At 41.1% G+C, this 25,451-nt stretch overlaps 1 protein-coding gene across 8 annotated transcripts in view; it reads left to right on the top strand.

The window, feature by feature from the left end:
- Nucleotides 1-24,009, top strand: part of LOC122549771 (histone deacetylase 9-like) — a 796,606-nt gene extending 772,597 nt beyond the window's left edge. For 5 of the 8 annotated variants that reach the window (XM_043689769.2, XM_087987093.1, XM_087987094.1 and 2 more), the window contains 4 exons: nucleotides 505-589; nucleotides 3,883-4,036; nucleotides 20,334-20,421; nucleotides 23,278-24,008. In XM_043689769.2, coding sequence (XP_043545704.2) covers nucleotides 505-589; nucleotides 3,883-4,036; nucleotides 20,334-20,421; nucleotides 23,278-23,286 — 336 coding nt within the window. In that variant the 3' untranslated portion in view covers nucleotides 23,287-24,008. Of the gene's footprint in view, nucleotides 1-504; nucleotides 590-3,882; nucleotides 4,037-20,333; nucleotides 20,422-23,277 lie in introns of all 8 variants that reach the window. The other 3 variants (XM_087987095.1, XM_087987091.1, XM_043689766.2) reach the window with 1 other exon arrangement.
- The last annotated feature ends 1,442 nt before the right edge of the window (nucleotides 24,010-25,451 follow it).

Below are 25,451 nucleotides of genomic sequence, written 5' to 3'. Positions count from 1 at the left end.
TGTGATAACGTCAAAACTGAAGTTGTTCAATAAATTGCAATCTAATTAAAGGAACTCATTGTAGTTTTCTTGGAAGAACACATCCAGTGAGGTACAACAGAACTATCCTACTGAAAACTGGGGAAGAAGTTAGAAAGGGTGATGAACAAAAGAAAAATATCAAATTTCTTTAGCCAAAAATTAATAATTCAATAAGAAATATTTGACTTTTGCTTAGCCAAACATTGCAAATATCAAGACAAGTAATTTAGATACTTCTGTGATAAATGTGCACAATTTCAGTAAATATTTATATGCTATAAAACTTTGTGGATAGTTAAACAGTTAATAAAGTGAGCTGAAAGTACTCAAAGTCATCTCCAGTAGGGCACACTGGAACTCTTCTCAGCAAAAGGTTGCAGGTTGGAAAAGGGTTAGAAAGTCACAGGAAAATGTTTGAGGGGGAGTTCATTTTTAAACAGCAAATTGACTCATCTTATCACAAAGTTGTTTGAATCTTTACAGCTGGAGCCTCTTCCCCAAGAAGTTCAGCTTCAGAAGCCAAACGCCAATGCTGTAGCTTCTCTGGAAAAAACAATTGAAATTCAAAGTAAGTTATTTGAGTAATTTATGTTTAATTACAGGAAGTGCCAGGAAGGTCTGTCTGTTTACTGCTTTTCTAAATCAGTATATCAGTTTGTTGATTGCACGTGGGCTCATACTCAACGAAGAAACAATATTATGTTTACATAAATAAATTATAAAAACACAATGAGCAATTAGAAAATAACTATGAACAACAATTACCTCAGAAATCTTCTCTCAAACCAACAAACTTCAACCAGGATTTCTGTTCTTTCAGAGTACAAATGCTTTCCTTTTCCAAAAAGAGAAAATATAAATCTTGGAAACACTCCAGAATAAGCTCTGATCTGTATTTTTATTGATAATACAAGTCCAGAAATTAAAACCTTCCATTCTTTCCTTATAAAATCCAGAATTCAATCGTGAAACAAAACTGGCAGTCTTTTCTACAGATGAATAACAAATAATCTAATGATGTTGGCAACAGAACAGTGTAGTGAGAATGAGTGGTCCATTAACTCTTGGCATGTTAAATTTACTTTGCAGTTATGAGAACTGGAATATTTTCCACCACAACCTCTTTCAACTCCTAATATATATCTTGTAAAATTATCAAAAATTGTATAAATGAATGGGATTGTAGAAATTGTCTTGCCAAGAATACATCCCAGCAAGGAAACCTGCAGCTCCTTCTCACCATTGGAATAGTTTTACAATCTTGGCAAGTTGAAATTTATGTTATCAATTTTCCACTTATGTGCAAATTTCCACTAATCTTTTATAACAATTGTACATAAAATAATCACTGTGGTTAATGGTTTTCCACTCTACCTCATTGATCATTCCTGTTGTTCGTTTCCTCAAATTCTGCTGTTGCTGTAAGAATGGGGACACAGTATCAATCTAAGCAAGTAGGGCTGAGATATTCCAGAAGACTCAAGACTTTATTAAAAGTTGTACTCCATCCTTCTTCATTCTGCTAACAGCATTTCATTGCTTTACGCAGAACCACTGTCTTTGGAAATCAGGATGGGTCAGCGGCAGCAGAAATCTTGCAATGAAAACAAAATGCACAAAAATACAGGGCTATAACAAGTGAAAAGTAGTATGTTAAGTGCCTTGTTTCACACTAGACTGGTTTGTTCCATTTATTTAAAATCAGTACATAGAATAATTCAGCTTTGCTAGACTTAATGGAATTGAATTAATTGTCTCTTATCTTGCAGAATCCCATTAAGTTAGGGCCAAGATCAGACTAAATGTAGTGTTTTATTTAAAAAAACAATGTGTTTTCTCATTTTTAAGTAAGCTCTGTAGCAGTCATCTGCATAATCTCTCATATCTCATTCTCTGGTTAAGCCATTGCAAAATCTTGGGTTTTCTGTATGCCATATGAATCAAAATAAAATCAGAATCTCAATATTTCTTAATGAAATATTGTTGGAAACATTATATAAACCAGTGGAGTAAAAGCTATTTGAATTAAATGTGATTTATCAAAGCAACCTTTGGTTAACAAAAGAATCGTTTAGTTCAGCAAACTGTTGACATATTTGTTTTAAAATTTTGCATATAAGATCATTTTGATAGATTCTTATTGTACAAATGTAAAAAAAGTATAGACTCTTGTAAACTGTTTAATTTTCTGTTTAAAATGTGTTGCTCAATCTTTTGTGCTCGTAAGGTAAAACCAAGGAATGGAGCAATTTTTAAATACTGACAACCACCGCCCACAATTAACTGGACAGGTACAGCAGAGTCACCTGGAGAGTAATGTTCGTACTATTCTATAAAATGTGTCTAGCTTCATTACATTACATTACTTACAGTGTGGAAACAGGCCCTTCGGCCCAACATGTCCACACTGACCCACCGAAGCGCAACCCACCCAGATCCATTCCCCTACATTTACCCCTTAACCTAACACTATGGGCAATTTAGCATGGCCAATTCACCTAACCTGCACATTTTTGGACTGTGGGAGGAAACGGGAGCACCTGGAGGAAACCCATGCAGACACGGGGAGAATGTGAAAACTCCACACAGTCAGTTGCCTGAGGCGGGAATTGAACCTGGGTCTCTGGCGCTGTGAGGCAGCAGTGCTAACCACTGTGCCACTGTGTTGCCCACAACTTCAGGGACAATGCCTACAGATACCATCTTGTCATCTATCTTAGAGACAGTACCATAGCAAGTATTATGTAACAGATGCATGTCTCACAGGGACTGGGCTGCAACTGTTCAGAATTATTAAACATAGTGCTCTCACAGCTAGCAAAGAGCAAACACCTCAATCCCTTCAATATGAATCCATAATATCAGGAATAAGAGAACTATGTGGGTGCTCATTGCACCATTTGGTTTTGAACTGAATTCACTGAAGTCTCCTCATGTGGATCTTAGGACCTGATCTCCAAAACAGCTGGGTAGATCTACTTCTTTCTGCAAGTCAACAGGGAATTCACACAATCAATGATCAGTGAAGCCATGCCAAGTGCATTAAGCATTTTAGTGATTACAATGTGTTAAAAAAGCTTAATTCAACAGAATTTCAGCTATGCCTCATTGGGATAGGCTGGATACTTTTGGTATGTGATAGACTGCTAACAAATCAAATATGGGATGATGCATGCATTGTGATTGCAGTGAACTCATTGTGATCTCAACTACATCATCAAGTTGAAAATATGAGATTAATTATTCTGGGTAACATCTTACATTTGATTGTGTGGAGCACTACCGAAACACCAAACTAAGATTTTAAAATTTCTCTTAACTCAATCTATAGGAATGTCTCCATTCCTGTTGATTCCTCATTTTATCCACACACTTTTTGGTTGTGGATGGGGATTCCTTTGGATTCTGGGGACATTAATAAATACAAATCAGGTTCCCATAAAATGCAATGCCTTTTTAACCCACTCATAACAGTGTCAGGATGCCCAATTTGATACCTTGCAGGTTTTGAAAAGAACTTTTATGAATGGAGCCAAGAAAAGCAGGAGGACCTCCTTGTCTCAGAGGAAGCATGTCTCATTGTGAGCCCACAGGGTCCTTGATCCCAGAGAAGACCTGCCACTGCCTATTTAGGTATCCAATACTTCAACAGATTGTCTCCAAATGTGGCAATGCCAGTCCCTCGTGATTGGCGAACAATCCCTGTTGCCTTTATCAAACGTTGCCCTATATGCCCTGACCAATTTTGAAAATCTTTGAAGAAAATTATGTTCTAATTCTTATCTATAGAATGCGAAGTAAATCAGCTTTACAGATTTTTCATCATTTGACATTGAAAACCGTATTTACTTCTATTCACAGAGAAATATTGGATATCAGTGCGACAGTATGCCTCAGAAATTGACTGGTCTCTCAAAGATGCCCAAAACCTGGAAAGAAAAGAGACAGAAACAGTTACTGCCATGGCATCACTTTCAGTGGACACCAAACAGAGACATTCCCAGAAAAGGAGCAGGTCAGTAACAACATAACAACTGCATAGAGATCAGCATTGATGTTGCAATCAGAATAAGAGACCTGGATGTCACTTATTTTGATCTGGGTGTGTTTCAATGTTGATCTGATAATCTAGGAGAGAGATAAATGGACTTAATTTCAGACAACATGCAATTTTAAAAGTATGCTACTTTGAGGCTAGATTAAGTATATTTTACAAGTGTACATACAATGGGAGCATTTATTCCTTGCATTCATAAATTAAATACATACACTTTTTTTAAAAAAATTAGTAATTATTTAAGTTTAACCTCCATAAGACCATTAGACATAGGAGAAGAAGTAGGCCATTCAGCCCATTTGGTCCGCTCCATCTTTCAATGAGTTCCTGACTGATCTAATAATCCTCAGCTCCACTTATCTGTTTATTCCCCATAACCTTTGATTCCCTTACTGCTTAAAAATCTGTCAATCTCAGCCTTGAATATACTTGATGACCAATCTCGACAGCCCACTATAATAAAGATTTTCACAGATCCATTACACTCTGAGAGAAGGAATACCCCCTCATCTCTGTCTGTAAATGTCCACCCTTTATTCTGAGGTTATTCCGTTTGTCCTTGTCTCTTCCACAAGGGAAACAACCTTTCTACACCTACCCGAGCAACCGCCTAAGGATCTTGTATGTTTCAATGAGGGCATCTCTCATTATTCCATAGTCCAATGATGTTGTGAAACTTGAAAGGGTTCAGAAAAGGTTTACAAGGATGTTATGAGGGTTGGAGGATTTGAGCTATAGGGAGAGGCTGAATAGGCTGGGGCTGTTTTCCATGGAGTGTGAAGGCTAAGGGATGACCTCTCATAGGCCCTACTCATACGCCAGACCCTTCATGCCTGGTATCAGCCTAGTGGTCCTTCTTTGGACAGCCTCCAAAACCACTATATCTTTCTTTAGATAAGGGGGCAAAAAGTTCTTCATGGTTTTCCAGTTGTGGTCTGAAATCACCAGGTACCCACTCTGAATTTTATTTTCAGAATTGTCCACCACCAAGTTTCCTCACAGGAGGTTCTGGAGTAAAACATTGCATATTAATGAAGTAATATTTATTGTTAATGGAGCTGGCAACAAGCAATAATTCTCCATAATAGGCATACATGTTGCTCCATAGCGCAAATCTCATCTGGAATTCTGTTTGAAAATGAGTTATCCCAATGTCAAGAAAGTCCTCTACTTACTTCTCACATAATTCTCCCAGATTTCCTAGCATAGCCCACCCTGTTCACACTCATATAAAGTTCCACGAAAGGACTTAGTGTCTCTGCCATTTGGAGTTATAGAGTCAGAGAGATGTACAGCACAGAAACAGACCATTCGGTCCAATTTGTCCATGCCAACCAGATATCCCAACCTAAACTAGTCCCATTTGCCAGGGGCTATACCCCGCTAAACCCTTACTATTCACATACCCATCCAGATGCCTTTTAAATATTGTTATTGTACCAGCCTCCATCACTTCTTCTGGCCTCTCATTCCATACACATACCACCCTCTGAGTGAAAAAGTTGCCCCTTAGGTCTCTTTTATATCTTTCCCCCTTCACCCTAAACCTTTGCCCTCTAGTTCTGGATTCCTCCACCCCAGGGAAAAGACTTTGTCTATTTATTTTATCCATGCCCCTCACGATTTTATAAACCTCGAAGAGGTCATCCCTCAGCCTTCACACTCCATGGAAAACAGCCCCAGCCTATTCAGCCTCTCCCTATAGCTCAAATCCTCCAACCCTCATAACATCCTTGTAAACCTTTTCTGAACCCTTTCAAGTTTCACAACATCCTTTTGACAGGAAAGAGACAAGAATTGCAAGCAGTGTTCCAAAAGTAACCAACACCTTGTACAGCCACAATATGACCTCCCAACTCCTACACTCAATGCTCTGACTAAAAAAGGAAAGCATACCAAATGCCTTCTTCACTGTCCTATCTACCTGCAACTCTACTTTCAACGAGCTATGAACCTGCACTCCAAGGTCTCTTTGTTCTGCAATACTCCCTGGGACCTTATCATTAAGTGTGTAAGTCCTGCTAAGACTTGCTTTCCCAAAATGCAGCACCTCGCATTTTTCTAAATTGATCTTCATCTGCCAATCCTCAGCCATTGGCCCATCTGATTAAGATTCCATTGTAATCTACGGTAACGTTCTTCGTTGTCCACTACACCTCCAGTGTTGATGACTTCTGCAAACGTACTAACTATACCATCTATATTTATATTCAAATCATTCAGATATATGAAGAATCATAATGGACTCAGCATTGATCCTTGTGGCACACCACTGGTCACAGGCTTCCAGTCAGAAAAACAAATCTCCACCACCACTCTCTGTCTTCTACCTTTGTCCCACTTCTGGTATCCAAATGGCTAGTTCTTCTTGTATTCCATGAGATCTAACCTTGCTAACCAGTCTCCCATGAAAAACCTTGTTGAACACCTTACTGAAGTCTATATAGATCTGCCCTCATCAATCCTCTTTGTTACTTCTTCAAAAAACTCAATTATGTTTGTGAGTCAAGATTTTCCAAGCACAAAGCCACATTGACTAACCTGATTCAGTCTTTGCCTTTCCAAATACATGTACATCCTGTCCCTCAGGATTCCCTCCAACAACTTGCCCACCACAGGTGTCAGGATCACTGGTCTGTAGCTCCCTGGCTTGTCCTTACCACCTTTCTTAAACAGTGGCACCATGTTAGTATCTTCCCCATCTCCTGCGGCTCCACACTGTTTCTGGCATGATAATTGTAAAATAATGCTTTGGAATTAATGGGATTCTGTTTTACCAGGTATTTCTAAATCTTCAAATGTATGTTGTATGTAAATAATTTGCTTTACTTTAATTTTCAGCATTTCCTGTGCGTAATAAACTTCTGCTTTTTTGTTAAAAATTAATCTATAGCATTGCTCATGTTTCACTGAGTCATTGCTTCTTTCAAACCAAAAGAAAAGTAAAATATCATCCACAAGCCAGAGTTCAGTCTGGCATCTGATTTAAGCAGTAATGACCCTAGCAGTAAGCTAGGGTCATTATAACACTGATCCTGTCTCTTATTGTCAGTAGCGCTCCCACCTTTTTCTTTTTGCCTATTCCTTCGACATGCCGAACATCCTTTCATATCCACTTCCCAGTATTGGTCACCCTGCAACCATGCCTTCATATTGGCAATTAAATCATATTATTTAATTTCTACTAGCACAATCAATTAATGTGTCTTGTTGCAAATGTTGTGTGCATTCATATAGAGAATTTTAATATTCTCATGTTAATATTTAACATGAATCTACATTTTAATACAATTTTGTAATTCAATCCCGAATGCTCCCATCACCAGCTTTGTTTTTATTTTATCTGTATTCTCTTTTTGGTTCCCATCCACCTGTCAAGCTAAATTAACTCTTTCCCAAAGTATAGTAAATCTCCCCAATAGGATGTTATTCCCGGTCCTGCTAAAGATGTGACCTGTCCTTCTTGTGCAGGTTCTACCTGGTCCAGAATAGACATCGAACAATTCTTTCGCCGCCTTCACCTCCGCGCCGACTTCTTCAACCAAGATTCTCGCCCACCCTCTGACGACCCCTTCTCCCACCTCCAACACACCCTATCTGCCTGGATACCCCATGCTGGCCTCTTACCCGCCCTCGATCTCTTCATAGCCAACTGCCGCCGCGACAGTAACCGCCTCAACTTCTCCACCCCTCTCACCTACTCCAACCTCTCACCCTCGGAACGTGCAGCCCTCCACTCCCTCCGTTCCAACCCCAACCTCACTATCAAACCAGCAGACAAGGGAGGCGCAGTAGTAGTTTGGCGCACCGATCTTTACACCACTGAGGCTAAACGCCAGCTCGCGGACACCTCCTCCTACTGCCCCCTTGACCATGACCCCACCTCCCACCACCAAACCATCATCTCCCAGACCGTCCAGAACCTCATCACCTCAGGGGATCTCCCATTCACCGCCTCCAACCTCATAGTCCCACTACCCCGCACCGCCCGTTTCTACCTCCTGCCCAAAATCCACAAACCTGACTGTCCCGGCCGACCCATTGTCTCAGCCTGCTCCTGCCTCACCGAACTCATCTCTGCATACCTCGTCCCCCTTAGTCCAAGAACTCCCCACCTACGTTCGGGACACCACTCACGCCCTCCACCTCCTCCATGATTTTCGCTTCCCCGGTCCCCAACGCCTTATCTTCACCATGGACATCCAATCCCTGAACACTTCCATCCCCCATCACGAAGGACTTAAAGCCATCCGCTTCTTCCTTTCCCGCCGTACCAACCAGTACCCTTCTACTGACACCCTCCTTTGACTGAACTGGTCCTCACCCTGAACAACTTCTCTTTCCAATCCTCCCAGTTCCTCCAAACCAAAGGAGTAGCCATGAGCACCCGCATGGGCCCCAGCTACGCCTGCCTCTTCATAGGATATGTGGAACAGTCCATCTTCCGCAGCTACACTGGCACCACCCCTCACCTTTTCCTCCGCTGCATCGATGACTGTATCGGCGCTGCCTCGTGCTCCCACGAGGAGGTTGAACAGTTCATCCACTTTACCAACACCTTCCACCCCGACCTCAAATTCACCTGGACCATCTCAGACTCCTCCCTCCCCTTCCTAGACCTCTCCATTTCTATCTCGGGTGACCGAATTGACACGGACATCTACTATAAACCGACCGACTCCCACAGCTACCTAGACTACACCTCCTCCCACCCTGCCCCCTGTAAAAACGCCATCCCATATTCCCAATTCCTTCGTCTCCGCCGCATCTGCTCCCAGGAGGACCAGTTCCAAAACCGTACAACCCAGATGGCCTCCTTCTTCAAGGACCGCAATTTCCTGCCAGACGTAGTCGACGATGCCCTCCACTGCATCTCTTCCACTTCCCGCTCCTCCGCCCTTGAGCCCCCGCCCCTCCAACCGCCACCAGGACAGAACCCCACTGGTCCTCACCTACCGCCTCACCAACCTCCATGTACAACGTATCATCCGCCGTCATTTCCGCCACCTCCAAACGGACCCCACCACCAGTGATATATTTCCCTCCCCTCCCCTATCAGCGTTCCTAAAAGACCACTCCCTCCGTGACTCCCTCGTCAGGTCCACACCCCCCACCAACCCAACCTCCACTCCCAGCACCTTCCCCTGCAACCGCAAGAAATGCAAAACTTGCGCCCACACCTTCCCCCTTTCTTCCCTCCAAGGCCCCAAGGGACACTTCCATATCCGCCACAAATTCACCTGCACCTCCACACACATCATCAATTGCATCCTCTGCACCCGATGTGGCCTCCTCTATATTGGGAAGACAGGCCGCCTACTTGCGGAACGTTTCAGAGAACACCTCTGGGACACCCGGACCAACCAACCCAACCACCCCGTAGCCCAACACTTTAACTCCCCCTCCCACTCCACCAAGGACATGCAGGTCCTTGGACTCCTCCATCACCAGACCATGGCAACACGATGGTTGGAGGAAGAGTGCCTCATCTTCCGCCTGGGAACCCTCCAACCACAAGGGATGAACTCAGATTTCTCCAGTTTCCTCATTTCCCCTCCCCCCACCTTGTCTCAGTCAAATCCCTTGAACTCAGCACCACCTTCCTAACCTGCAATCATCTTCCTGACCTCTCCGCCCCCACCCCCACTCCAGCCTATCACCCTCACCTTGACCTCCCTCCACCTATCGCATTTCCAAAGCCCCTCCCCCAAGTCCCTTCTCCCTACCTTTTATCTTAGCCTGCTGGACACACTTTCCTCATTCCTGAAGAAGGGCTTATGCCCGAAACGTCGATTCTCCTGCTCCTTGGATGCTGCCTGACCTGCTGCGCTTTTCCAGCAACACATTTTCAGCTCTAGGTCCCAATGCCTCAGACATGTAAAAATCTCCATCCTGCATCAGTTTTACAGACACTTGCTCATTTGCTCAATTTTTCTACTTTTATATTTATGGGTATGTGATACTGAGAACAATACTGTTATTATTAATTTAATAGTCCTGCTTTTCAATCCCTTGCCTAACTCCCAAAATTCAAATTTCAAGATCTCATTCCTCTTTCTATTTACATTATTGATGCTCACATGGACCATAATGTCGAGCCCATCATCTTCACTAAAAAGTTTATCCAGCTGCTCTGTGACATCCTTGAACCTAGCACCAGGGCTATACCATGGAATCATGTCTATGGTCACAGAAACACCTGTCTGTTCTTCTAACTATTGAATTGCCTCCTACTCTTTCCCTTCCACTCTTTTTCCTCCTCATGCTTGCAGCTGAGTTGCTTAGCTTTGCTAGACTACGTTTGTCTCCTGAACCATTGGGAGAAAGTGAGGATTGCAGATGCTGGAGAGTCAGAGTCAAAAAGTGTGGTGCTGGAAAAGCACAGCAGGTCAGGCAGCATCTGAGAAGCAGGAGCATTAATGTTTCAGCCATAAGCCCTTTAACAGGAATGTTGGGAGCGAAGAGGGCTGAGAAATGAATAGGAGGTGGGGGTAGGGCTGGGGGTTAGGTAGCTGGGAAGGCAATAGGTGAATGCAGCCAGGGGGTGATTGTCATAGGCCGGTAATGAGGGTGGAATGGACAGGTGGGAAGAAGATAGACAGGTAGGACAGGTCAAGACGGCAGTGCTGAGTTGGAGGGTTGGATCTGGGATAAGATGGGGGAAGGGGAGATTTGGAAACTAGTGAAGTCAATGTTGATGTTGTGTGGTTGAAGGATCCAAAGGTGGAAAATGAGGCATTCTTCCTCCAATCGTTGGATGGCTTGGATTTGGAGTGGAGCAGACCCGGGACTTGCATGTCCTTAGTCGAGTGGGAGGGTGAGTTGAAGTGTTCGGCCACAAGGTGGCGGGGTTGTTTGGTGCGTGTCCCAGAGATGTTCCCTGAAAAGCTCTGTTCCCGATGTAGAGGAGAACACACAGTCAATGAGCTGGGTGGATGTGCAGGAAACTCTCTGCCCTCACTGGTATACCAAATGGAAAACTGCTTAGTAAGTGAGATAGATGCAGGAGACTTCAGCATCTCATTCCTGGACTTTCTAGAGTTTTTAGCCGTTGCCCATTCCCTCTCTGCTTGCCTGATCTTATTCTGTGGGGTGACCACTGTGTTAAACAGGCTATCTACATATTTCTCAGCTTTGTGGATGTACCCTAGTGACTCCAGCTGCCCTTCAAGTTTAGAAACCCAGAGCTCAAGTTTTTGCAGCTGGAGACACTTCCTGCACATGTGGTCACCTAAGCCCCACGAAGAGTCTATGATTCCTCACGTGACAAAGGATAAGTATTCCATGAAACTGCCTTGTTTGGCCTGCAACCAAAAGTAACCAGAAAGGGAATGGACCTTGTTACACAGTAGCAAAAGTAAAAAATTCTCCCAATATCCAGCTGGAGCAAAATTTAACTCATCCATGCTTCACTGTCAGCAGGACAGTCTAACATGTTGGAGCTAGTTCTTGGATCAAGAGAAATAGACACACAAAGGAATTTGAACCTTTGCCTGAGGATGGCACCAAGTGGTGGTATTTCAATGAGAAAGGGAAGGGTCTGGTGATGCAGTGGTAGTGCCCAGAAGGCTCATATTGAAGGCCCACCCTGCTCCAGGGACATGTCATAAAATGTCTGAACAGGTTAAATATATTGATAAATGAGAAAATGGCGTGGCTTAAGAAAACATATTTAGTTGAGGAACGGTAATCACAGCAGTGTTTTAAAAAAGAGTCTAAACATAAGAGGCCTTTAAAAAAATTCCCTTCCTTGTGAGTTTTGATGGTGAAGTTAAATATCATTGGAAGGTGTGGGAAGAAAAGCTGAAGGTAGGTGACATCAAAGTAATAATTTGAATAGACAATAGACAATAGGTGCAGGAGTAGGCCATTCTGCCCTTCGAGCCTGCACCACCATTCAATATGATTATGGCTGATCATTTTTAATCAAGACTAGAAAAGAAACGAGAAATCATGAAAAGTGAGAGAAAATTGGAGCTGGAGTGGCTGGGAGAGATTGGAGGAAGTCAGGCAAAGAGGAGAAGTAGTGACAGGCAGACACATGGATAGTCTTGGTCATGGAAACAAAGAAATCCATGAGCTGTTCATATCCAGTATTAGAGTTGAGGCAAATAGTATGGTGGAGAGGACTGATGGGAAAGGAAGTTGTAGAAGTGATTAGTTAGGTGTAAAGGAGTTTTGCATTGACCTTGCACTCAAGGTTAATCCTAAACTATTGGGAGGCTAAAGGAGAACAAGGCATAGTGTGGCTTGACTTGGTTAAGTCAAATCTGACAGTGAATGACTAGTCTTGTCTAGCTGCGCTTACATTTAGAACAATTAAACTTAAGAGAGTGATGATGAAAACAGCAGAGTTTTGAACTGGTGTGTTATTTTATCAGAAATAGAATGTCAAAGTACAGAAAGGGATCAGTGCAACAGTAATGTTATGAGGGATGAATGTTCAAGGATGATATTAGGATTAACATTTTGTGGCGGTATGCATGGTAGGTGAGGGGTGTTACTAATTAACCAGAAACTGAACAGGAATCCCTGTACTGCCATTGCATTGTGGTAGTCATATTTAACATCAACACAATGCACTGCAATAAGTCACCAAGGATCCTTCAACAGCACCTTCCAAACCTATGACTGTTACCACTCTGGAAAAGCACTGCAGCAGATGCACGCATGTACCACCACCTGTAAGTTTCCTGAAAATTCACACATCCTGATTGGGAACTATATTGTCATTCCTGAAGTGTTACGAGGTTAAAATTCTAGAACATCCATTCAAACAAATATGCAAATGTACTTATGGCTCTGAGCTCCAGTGGTAAAAAAAAGATTGCTTACCACTGCATTCTCAAGGGTCATTAAAAATAAATAATAAATACCAGTCTAGCCAATATGTATATCTCAAGTGAACAATTACAAAAAAGCAAAGGCAGCTCCTCATTCTGCTACAGTGGGCCAGGGATTGAACCCTGTGCATTTGGCACCAATCTGATCAACATCAGTAATTTAGCTAACTGAGACAAGTGCCACCTGAAGGAGTTCAAGTTGCTGTGGTAGCATTATCTTTTAATGTAGCCCAAAGTCATGAACTGTGATAACCGAGGCATCAATTTCTTGCCACTATGTGACTAAGCAGGATCATTGGCAAATGCTTGGAGAATTTAAAAGTTGATACTGACCTGTTTGGTCATGTTATGAACATACATTCTTGGGCCATCAAATTCTGGATTGGGTCTTGAATCTGGGGCTTCTAGCTGTGAGCCCCCCCCCCCCCCCCCCATTGTATCACATGACTTCTTATTACGAGCCTAACAGAGCCCAATGTAAAGCGAAGCAGATCAAGGATGAAATCGAAAGATCTGCGAATGCTGTAAATCATAAACTAAAACAGAAATTGCTGAAAAAGCTCAGCAAGCCCAGCAGCGTTAACGGTTCAGGTCAAGTGACCCTTCCTCAGAACTGTTCAAAACGTTAACTCTGACTTCTTTCCACAGATGCTGCCAAACCAAAAATAAAACCTGGCACTACTCTAGTTTGTGTGGCCCAGTACCACATAAATAATTCCCAATGCGCAAGCAAGAGGCAGCTATGACAACTTCTTGTGCAATTTATATAAAATTGTAAACTATATTTATGTACGTAAAATACTGAGGGATCTTGACAAGAAAGAATTAGGGGTTACCCATTTAAAACAAAATGAGGTGATTTTGTTTTCTCACAGAAGGTTGTGGTTCTGGAATCCTTTTCCTGAAAGTATGATGGAAGGAGAGAGCATGAATATTTGTAAGGCACAGGTAGATAGATTCTTGTTAAGCAATAGTTATCAGGGTGTAGGCAGGAATATGATATGAGTTTGTGATCAGCTCAGCCGTGGTCTTGTCAAATGGCAGAGCAGGCTTGAGGTCCCGAATGCCTACTTCTGCTTCTAAACTTTGTCTGTAAGATATTTATTTTCAATTAAGAATGATCATATGTTATCAGAATACTTTAGAAGTTGAGCATTATTTTTAGCAAGTTAAGGTTTTTATTTAAAATGGGAAATGAGAACTGTTACAATCCCACAGAGGCCAAAAGATTTTAAATTTGTTGAAGTTTCCACCAACTGATGGAAAAATGCAAAAGAAAGGATTTCACATTTTAAGCATTTACAGTACCAAACAAAATAAAATCCGCAATTAGCAGGCAATTAATACATTAAACTAGAGAAAAAGTAGCTTCACATTAGCTAATTAACACATTTGAGAGACATAATATTTCCACACATCTGGCAGATGTGTGGAAATGACGATTAAGTTCCATATTAATCCTGGTTTTCCAATAGGCTCACTTTTCCATATTTTACCAGGTCATAGCTTCCAGTCAGTCTGATTAATACAAAACCAAATTTTACGAGGAAGCCCCACCTTGGCAAATCCTAGTTCATTCTGAAATTCTGGTTATTAGACACTCTGCAATGATGATGACAGTCTGCTCTGGGGACATCCATCATCCCTTTCACCTGTAGGGCTTCAAGAGCATCACATATAGATCTCAGCCTGATGGATTTGTGGTCTGTCCAAACTTCTCTATAAGGGATGGGTGGAATGGCACAGTCTGACAAAACAGAACCTTCCATGATGAAGTGGTTGGACCCATTGTTTAAGGAAGACTGTGGCACAGTCATAATGGGACTGAAATGGTAGTTTAGCATTCAAGGTTTGGGGACAAGAGTTCAAATCCTCACTTCATAGTTGGAGAGATTTAAATCCAATGAACAAAATAAATTAATTTTTAAAAGATCATCTGGAATTGAAAGCTAGTCTCAGTATTAGAAACTACTATCATAAAGTTATCATTCATTGACATAAAAACTGATCTTGATTGATATTGTCCTCTGGGGAAGGATGTTTATCATCCTTTACTAGTCTTGACTAGGTGTGATTCCAGATCTATAGCAATGTCATTGACTCTTAACTGTTCACAAGAGATGGCAACAATCCATTTAAGACAGAGGTAATGAGAATACTTTCTCTTTCTCAGGGATTCTTGTCTCCAGACAGCAGAGTGGAGGCAGTCTCATTACATAGACCCTGTATTGACAAGGGAACCAAAGGGTAAATAGAAAAGTAAAACTAAGGCCAAACTCAGATCAGCTTTGATCTTATTGAATAGCAGAGCAGGCTGAATGGCTCACCCCTGCTCCTAAATTGGAATTTCCTCAAGACCAGAGTTATCCCACTGCTCAGAGTAAAAGCACGATCTGAACGATGAAGGTGGACAGGAGGAAGCTGGGCAGCATTTACTGGCAGTCACCAATTATGAGGGAGCTAAGCAGCCCAGGTAGTGCTAGTGACTGAAATTGCTGCTGCTGAAGTTGCAGGAAGAAGGCAAGGGACAATGTTTCATTTACCATGCCTTGATGTTCTCCCCACAAGAGGATATGCAGGAATGTAAAGTTGAGGTTAAGACAGAGATAAAGAGAGTAGTTTTTCCTCTCTCATAGGATTGTTAGTGTGTGGATCTTTTGCCTCCGGACAGCAGAGTGGAGACAGTCTCGTTATTCTTCATTGAAAAGGGAGACAATGCTTGAATAGAAAGGTAGAGTTGAGGTGAAACTCAGATCCGTTATGATCTTATTTCATAGCGGAGCAGGTTTGATAGGCCAAATTGACTACTATTGCTTTTGTTCGTATTGAGTTGTCGAGTCATAGAGACATCCAGCATAGAAACAGACCCTTTGGTCCAATCGATCCATGCCGAACATAATCCCAAACTAAACTAGTAAAACCTGCCTGTGCTTGGTCCATATCCCTCCAACTGTTTCCTATTCATGTACTTACATCAATGACTTTAAACATTATAACTGTACCTACCTCCACGAATTCCTCTGGCGGTTCATTCTGCACACGAACCACTAGCAGAAGAGTTATAGCAGATAATTCAGGAAGGCCAATGGAATGTTGGCCCTCATTTCAAGGGAGTTGCAGTATAACAGCAGGGAAGTCTTACTGTAACTGTACTAGGTGCTGTTGAGACCACATCTGGAACACTGTGAGCAGTTTTGGTCTCCTTATTTAAGGAAAGGCAGTTTAGGGAAGGGTTGCTAGTGTGATCTCCGATATTGTGGGATTGTCTCATAAGCAAAGATTCAACAGGCTAGGAATCTGCTCACCGGAATGTACAAAAATAATTGGTGATTTCATAGAAACATATAAGATTCTTAAAGGGCTTGACAGGGTAAATGGTGAGAGGATGTTTCCCCTCATGGGAGAGTCTAGGACCAGAGGCCATAGTCACTTAAAAAGGGCACCAATTGAACATTGTGATGAGGGGGAATTTCTTCGCTCAGAGAGTTGTGAGTCTTTCAAAGTCCTTGCCACAGTGACCTTTGAGGGCAGAATCCTTGTGTATATTTAAGGCCGAGATAGATAGATTCTTGATCAGTGGGAGAATCAAGGGTATGGGGAAAGGGCAGGAATGTGAACGAGGAATATTGGATCAGCCATGACCCCATTGAATGGCTAAAAGTTTGAGTGTCTAAACGGCCTACTCCTTGTTTATTTTTATGGTCTTACCATGGATTGTGAAACTCCAGAATAATAGAAAATGTTGGAAATACTCAGCAGGTTAGGCAGCATCTGTGGAAAAACAGTGTATATATCATTACGTACCTCAAGATGATACAAGGAAAAAATGGAGTAAATTAGGATTAACTGTTTCCCCTGTTTGGGAGTAAATGATTTACGAAGATAATCTGTTGGGTTATTGTATAGATTCCAGACTACACAGGTCGTGCAAATTTAAGACAGTTACATGACATCAAAACATGTATCATGCCATTACAAAGGTATCTTTTTCACTTTCAGTCTCTCTTTCTCTGTGAAATTGAGTCAGTGTTCAGTCAGTTTTGTGTATGTCATGTACAGTAACATCATTAAGCACAGAACACAGACTATGTGTAAATCTGTTATACTATAGCAATGTAAGTCATGTTTTTAATAAACTTCAGGATGTCTGTTTCGACAAAATCCAGTCAGTATAATATACAAAGGAACCTTGATTATCCGGGAGTCGATTACCTGCATTTCAGATTATCCGAACAAGATTGCAAGGTCCCAATGCCTGGCTAAACTGTGTTATCCAGCATTCAATTATCCAAAGATTCGATTATCCGAACAAAATACTCCCGGTCTGTGTCATCTGGATCGTTGTAGTTCCTCTGTATATTGCTTTCTAAACCTGAGTGGCATGACTCGACATTGCGTAGTGTACTTAGAAGATATGTTTTTTTTTATCAGTAACAATTGGGAGCGACATTTAGCCCAATTGGTAGCCTTATTTAAACAGTTACAGTTAGCTGACTTCGTAACAAATCTTGCCAAAAGCTGGATTGTGAAAGTGTGAGTAACTCTTGGGTTATCAGAAACAAGGACAAGTGTTGCCACGGACAGAAAATGTAAAGGTTTTGATAAGATTTTCCATTCCTAAAATATGAGGTTTTTGGGAATTATGTGGCTTCTTTTAAAAGTTTGTGCTAAACTTTGGTATGACAGCTGTGCCTTGAACAGATTTATTACAAAAACAGATGAAAACAATCTGGTCAAAAGAGTGCAAAACAACTTTGTAAAAGCTGAAGGTCATCCTAATGAACGTACCAGTGTTGATGCCAGTAACTTGGGGCTGGGTGCAATTTTACTGCAAGATGATGGAATAGGTATACAAGATGCTTTTCTGAAAAACCAAATCAATATCTAAATCAGTTTGCTACAATAGGAAAGGGAATTCTGAGATCATTACTGGCTCTTAAATATTTTGAAGTTTGACTTTGTCATGACCACAAAGAAAATATACGTTGATTATCATTCCCTGTCCCTTGCAGAGAAATCCAACTCTCAGTTGTTTGCATCACTAAAAAAGATATCATTATTAAGAATGTAATGATTTCAGAATAGCTTGGAGATTGAGAAAGGGGCAATAAAATGTATAAATTATGTATAATGAAGGAATGAAGGTGGATAAATATAAGTTTTGATGTTTTCTTTGTATATTTCATTTCTACATTCTAATGAAATGTATTTGGAAATTGTGTATCATTTCCCAAGGATGGAGGCAGGCTGGGAGTACATGGTTCTTGAATAAAAACAACTATGGGCTCAATTTTACCAGATATCAGCAAAATCCCTGTTCATGATGACTTCCATGGCGGGATTCTAACCATGAGTTCTAGTGGTTTTTTCCACATTATCCTCTGCAGCTCACCTTATTACACACCATGCCTCAACGGTGCCATGTTCTCTCAATTATTTACTCAGCATTGGAGGAAGTACTTCACAGTTGTTTTGATCTGAATGTCATTAGTACTGCTTAAGTCAGATCTGATACTGAAACACTAATAGATTGTTTTTGACTATAAGACATAGGAGCAGAATTAGGCTATTCAGCCCATTGATTCTGCTCTGCCATTCAACCACAGCTGATATGTTTCTCAACATCATTCTCCTGCCTTCTCCCCATAACCTTTGACCCCTTATTAATCTCTGTCTTAAATACGCTCAATGACTTGGCCTCCACAACCTGCTATAGCAATGAGCTCTACAGATTCACCATCCTCTGGCTGAAGTAATTACTCCTCATGGCAGTTCTAAAGGGTCATCACTTCGCTCTGAGGCTGTAAGCTCAGTTCTTAGCCATTCCTACTCGTGGAAGAATCTTCTCCATGTCCACTCTTCCCAGACTTCCCAGTATTCTGTAAGTTTCAATCATAAACCATCCCTTCCACTGTGGTCAAAGGCTGCCAGGAGGTATGGTGATCCTTAATTGACCCCTCAATTGGTTTAATTTGTTGCTCCCCTCCCAAAACTGTCCATTGCCATTTCACAAGACCTATCAACTCCCTGCTCCAGTTTCATGGGGTATGGATCAGACTTACACATTCAGCAAAGCCAGGAGCACCTCACTTTCACATGCTAAGTGTTTGCTTCAAGATGCCTATCTGCTTCAACACAGTGTCTAATTGCTTTCTGAACTATATCCCCAACAGCACAGGTGGTCTAATGCAACAAACTCTGGGCCATCCCACTTTGACTAAATAGCCCTGACCACCCCCAAAATCAAACTTGAAAAGAGCATAAAGACTAGCTCCCATGAGATCTACATTCAAGGTCACTTTGAGCTTGCTGGTGACAATCAGGAAAGAGGCATTTGTTATATCCCTAACCATTGCTACTATTGGATAGGTCAGATCCCAGACTGAAATCTGGCTTGATAAATCATAATTTCTTTCAATTTAATATGGTGGTCATTGACGGAAACATAAGCACGCAATGCTGCAGAATTTTTTAACACTAAAACAGAAGTTTATTGCAGAAGAAGAACTGAAGATAAAATAGAACAAACCAAGCTATTTATATATAACACACAGTGAAAGATTTTGATGTACACAACAGAACAAATTCTCATCTATCCCATCATCATTATTTGATAGCACTCAAACATCAGGGTTCCCTTCTTTGTCTTTTTTTTGGGCATTTATTTCAATTCTTAGTCTTAAGAACCTAAGAGCTGCTTCTTTGATCATTCACACATATGAGCTTAAGTTTCTCGGATTTAAGTAATTCAGAGTTCTAACCAATTATCTCTAGTCTGGAATTTTCAAACTAAAATCCTTATGCTAACCTATTTTCTAAATGTTCTAAACTCAATCTTTTATTTGCAAGAAACTGTTCTTACATCTGACACCTGACAGGGCCTTTGTGAAGTGCCCCCAAAAGCTTTCCAATCTATAGGTTAGAAAAATCAATCCTTGATTCTTCTGATCCAAAATAAAACTAATGCCTTTCAATGAGGAAGGATCACTCAGCCCAAAACGCTAACTCTGATTTCTCCCTGCAGAAGCTGCCAGACCTGCTAAGCTTTTCCAGCCATTTTCTGTTTGTGTCTTTGCCTTTCAATGTTTACTCTGTCCAATCATAAGACTCTCACATTGCAATCCCCAGTTGCTTGCTCTCTAACACATACTGGTTAACATCACGGCTCCAGAAGGAGTGATAAGTTAATTGAGAAGCTCTTTCATAAACACAAACCAAAACCCACATGTCACTAGTTCAAAATTCAAAACTCCAAATAAATGATATGAAAATACGTATAAATCACACACCTCAAATCACACATTGGCTTCAGTGCTGTTTGCAGACCCCTTAATGTACTTGGCCAGTAACATGAGAATATTCATGATAGGGATTTGGTGGAACATCACAATGCAGTTTTATTGTATTGACAGACTAAACAGTGACTCTCCAGTGAGGATCAACAGTTATACCTCATTCCCTTTCTCCTTGAACGCTTCCAAAGATTTCAGGCATTCTCAGGTACCTTCACATTAACTATTGTTAGGGCAACCTGAGGTAAAAGATGTCGACAGTTTGAAAATCATTGTAACCAAACAGGCTCCCCTTCGCAGAGAAGGTTCAGTCACTGACATGCCTCCTGCTGATTTTCTCACAGCATCCTAAGGTATTATACATCCCCATGCCTTGAGTTTGGATGTTGTTTGTGGCTCTTTACAGTAAGCCTGAAGCTCTGCAATTCACAGTGTAGCTTGCATGCCATTAGAACATGAGGCCAAATCCATCCACTGTGATCTATACAAGCAAACAAAAAGGAACAAAAAACTTCCTCCGGCAGTCCTAAGCATCACAGATGCCAGTCTCCAGCCAAATCAATTCAGTCCATTAGATGTCAAGAAACAGCTGGAAGCACTGGATGCTGCCAAGGTTATGGGTTCTGACAACATACCAGCAATATTACTGAAAATCTGCACTACAGAACTAGCTGCATCCCTAGTCAAGCTGTCTTAGCACATCTACAACACTGGCATCTGCCCGACAATGCAGAAAGTTGCACATCAGTCTATTTTTGATTATCAGTAAACAGATGGAAGGGATCATGAACAGTGTTATCAACCAGCATTTCTTTTGCAATAACCATTTCACTGATGCTCAGTTTGGGTTCCGCCAGGGCAACTCAGTTCCTGACTTCATTAAAACCTTGTGCAAACCATGGACATAAGACCTAAATTCCAGAAGTGAGGCAAGAATAATTTCCCTTTAACCAAATGTTGTATCAGCAAGCCCTAGCAATGGAGTCAACGGGGATTAAGGGTTAACCTTCTGCTAGTTGGAGTCATACCTGGCACAAAGGAAAATAGTTGGGGCTGTTGAAGGTCAGTGATCTCCGTTAAAGGTGAGCCAGGAGTAAGTGAGGACTGCAGAGGCTGGAGAGTCAGAGGCAAAAAGTGTGGTGCTGGAAAAGCACAGCAGGTCAGGCAGCATTTGAGGAGTCAATGTTTCAGGCATTAGCCCTTCATCAGGAATATTGAGGGTAATGAGGACTAAGAGATAAATAGGGGAGTGGGGGTGGGGCTGGGGCTGGGGGAAGGTAGATGGGAAGGCGATAGGTAGATGGTGGTGGTGGTGTGATTGTGATAGGTTGGTGGGGAGGGTATAGTGGATCGTGGGAAGGAAGATGGACAGATAGAACAAGTCAAAAAGGCAATGCTGAGTGGAGGGTTAGATCTGGGATGAGTTGGGGGAAGGTAGACTTGGAAACTAGTGAAGTTGATGATGATGCCGTGTGGTTGAAGGGTCCCAGGACGGAAGATGTGGCGATCTTCCCCTAGTCATCGGGTGGCTTGGATTTGGCGGTGGAGGAGGCCCTGGACTTGCATGTCCTTGGCGGAATGGGAGGGGGAGTTGTAGTGTTTGGCCACAGGATAGTGAGGTTATCCATGCAGGACTCTTCAGTGGAGTGTCCGAGGACCAGTCATCTTCAGCTGTTTCATCGATGATCTTCCCTCCGACATGAAGATATTCACTCATGATAGCATAATATTCTCCTCCTATACCGAAGTAGTCTATGCTTAAATGTAGCAAGACCTGGACAATATTCATTTTTGGGCTGAGAAGTGGCAAGTGATATTTGTGTCACACAAATGTGAGACAATTACCATCTCCAAAATGAGGAAATCTAATCATTGTCCCTTGACAATCAATGGTGTAACTGTCACTGAATTCCCAATATCAACACCCTGGGGTTACCATTGAACAGAAACTGAACTGGATAAGCCATATAAATACCATAGCTGCCACGTTCAGGTCAGAGGTTAGATCCTGCATTAATTAACTCAATTTCTGTCTCCACAAAGCCTGTCCACCACCTTCAAGAAATTAGTCATGAGTGTGACGAACAAACCTGCTCACTGATGCTCAGTTTATGCAGCTCCAAAAGCACTCAAGAAGTTTGACACTAACCAAGAAAAACAGCCCACTTGATATGCACCACATTCACAAACATTCACTCTCCCCACTGCTGCTGCTCAGTAGAAATAGCGTACCCCATCTACAAAACACACCGCAGAAGTTCATAAAGGCTGCTTAAACAGCACCTTCCAAACCCACAAGCACTTCCATCTAAAAAAGGCATGGTTAGTATGACAACACCACCACCTGCCACTTCCCCTCCAAGCCATTCAACATCCTGACTTGGAAATATCACTGTTCCTTCAATATCACTGGAGCAAAATCTAGGAATTCTCTCCCTAAAGGCATTGCATGTGCTTACCTGCATCAAATGGACTGCAGCAGTTCAAGAAGGCAGCTCACCACCTCCTTCTCAAGGGCACCCAGTGATGAGTAATAAACATCCCATGAGTGAATAAAAAGAATCTTGCCAAAGATCGCAAGTGCCAAATTTGATCTCAGTCAAAAGGCCTAAAACTGCACCTGATATCTATTGTAATTGAATGTCAGTTTTAATTTTAATTTCAGTTTATTAAAACATACTTTCACGTGATATAAAGATAATAATGAGGTTCAAGTTAATCGTGGCTCCAAGTTGTTTCAAAATCCAGTAGTTACTTAATCAGTTGACAGTCCTTCACATTATAACCATTACTAGTATAGTAATGCTTTTAAATTTTTGAATTGTTCCGAATTCAGGAATATTTCTTCAGGTGCACTTTAATTTTCATACTCTGCAATATATTTGGAGACAGTTCTTGACTGTTAGCTTTTCCCCTTTAAAGTTGCTTCAGGAAAAGTTACTTTATTTATAAGTGACTGGATAAGACAAATAAACATCATGTATAATTCAGATTCAACTGTGACCCCACATAGAGCTTGTAAATGTCCGTGTATACCATTCTGATTGCATATTTATTTTTCTAGAACTCCTGATGAACCAATGGAAGAAGAGCCAGCTTTGTGAAGTGCCAAGTTCATCCAGCTATTTCCTTAACATGACATCATTGTCGGTCCCTTAAGACTCTCCCAGACATGTCGTGTCTGCTGTTTGGGTAGTGTAAATCAGCTGGATCTTTCAGAGTGTTCAGCCAGCAAAGTGTGACAACTTCTCTTGATCTAGGAATACTTAAAAAGACACATCTATAAAGTTATTTTTTCAAATAAAGAAGTGTCTTACAGGTCAGAAATATTTTCACAAATTTCTTTCTTTTGATTCTACTGCTGGCTGTTTTCTTTGGAGGCCAAGTACTCGTAGATTTCCAGTGATGTACTGAAATCATTCTGTTTATTCTTGAAGGATGGATGTTCTAAAAGCAATGAAACATACTGAATTAAGGTTAGGCTAATAATGTTGTACCTTTGGAAAAAGCAGGAAAAGCATCTAAACACTTTCATAAAAATGCCTTACATACACTGATATAAAAGAAAAGGTTTTATTTTGTATGCCTTGAGAAGCAACAAGAATCTACATTTAGAATATCAAGAATAATAGTGATATAACAATACTTTGAAATAGTTATTTGTCTATTTGCATTCATTTTATTACTAAGTTCATCTTTTTTTTTAATTTCTGAGCTGTAAATAAGTTTTGACCACTGCATTAAAGACATGTGAGCATCTGCTGTTTTCTTTGATTTATAAATTGAACAAAATCTTCATTTCCAACCAATATCTCTCGAACTTATTAATATGTTTTGACTTATGTTAAACCTTAATCAAAGATTTGAAAGGGGGACAGCGAAGCTGATTTTATTCAAATGACAGGGTTTTTAAAATCTTTTTTGTATGACCATACTTTTCCCCATCCATATGGATATGTTTTAAGATCAGACCTTTTCCTTTGTTAAAATATTTTATGAATGTTTGTGTTATGGCAAATTAACTGTGGTGTTGGTTGCTGAATGTTTAACAATTTGGATGTTTCGCTTCTAGAAACAGGACGAATAATTCTCCTTGTTTTAAAATTCCTGTTTAGTTTATAACACACCTATGTGTTCACCCATAAATAAAACACATGTGAATATAGGCTCATTCAAAACTCAAGGTTAACAAATCTGAGAGTCAGTGAGGAAAATGACACAATTGAACAAGTTCAGAATCTGTTTCTGTTGGCTTTTGGGCTTCAGTTTCATTGGGAACACTGTTGCATGCTTGGGATGACGAAAAAAAGGCATCACTGAAGTTGGATGAACTGACATCTAAAACCCCACCCTTGCCCTGATATGTCATAAATTGACTATATTGCTATTTTACAAGGAATGTTGGTCATGAAGCCTTGTTAATATGGCTATGAATTCAGCTTGAGTTTAATTTTCATTTTTGAGTATGAGATCAGTTTTAATATTTGCAAATTGTTTTATGGGTAAATCATTGTTTTGTATGGATAAAATGGAGAAATTGCTCCATGTCTATGGAGAAGAAGAGACATCTGGCCTCGCAACAATTTGTAAAAGTTCAAGTTAAATGAATTAAGTAAGACTACAAAAGGTGTAGATGGACTAAAATATACATTCACACTTGGTGATCACTGTTTGAGACTTGACCATGTTATTGAGGTGAAGTTTTATTATTTTCTGTGCTGGCTTAAATGAATTTGTCGGTCTCACCCTGTTCCTAATGGGGCCCCACAGTGCTAAGCTAGCCAAAAATAAATGGCAGTTAATTGGCAATGTTACTCAAAGGCTACAAGCAATCTCACGTTCGTACAATGAGGATTGCTTTCCTGAGAATAGTGCTAAGGTTCATTGATACAACAGAGAATGTTACTTTATATCTGACCTCAGAATATGTGCTGCTGAACTGAGTGCCAAAGTGAAAAATATATCCAGTCCCACTGACCAACCCCGATGGATAAAATTATTCCCTGCAAAACGAAATCAGAAGAGGGCGATGAATGCTAAATTGGCATATTAGAGTCATAGAGATGTACAGCATAGAAACAGACCCTTCGGTTCAACCTGTCCATGCCGACCAGATATTCCAACCCAATCTAGTCCCACCTGCCAGCACCTGGTCCATATCCCTCCAAACCCTTCCTATTCATATACCCATCCAAATGCCTCTTAAATGTTGCAGTTGTACCAGCCTCCACCACTTCC

This window comes from Chiloscyllium plagiosum, unplaced genomic scaffold (assembly GCF_037043375.1).
Source record: "Chiloscyllium plagiosum isolate Xiang-an unplaced genomic scaffold, Cpla_swu_hap1 HiC_scaffold_5, whole genome shotgun sequence".
NCBI classification, from domain to species: domain Eukaryota; kingdom Metazoa; phylum Chordata; class Chondrichthyes; order Orectolobiformes; family Hemiscylliidae; genus Chiloscyllium; species Chiloscyllium plagiosum.
This window is presented reverse-complemented; position numbering and strand designations above follow the sequence as displayed.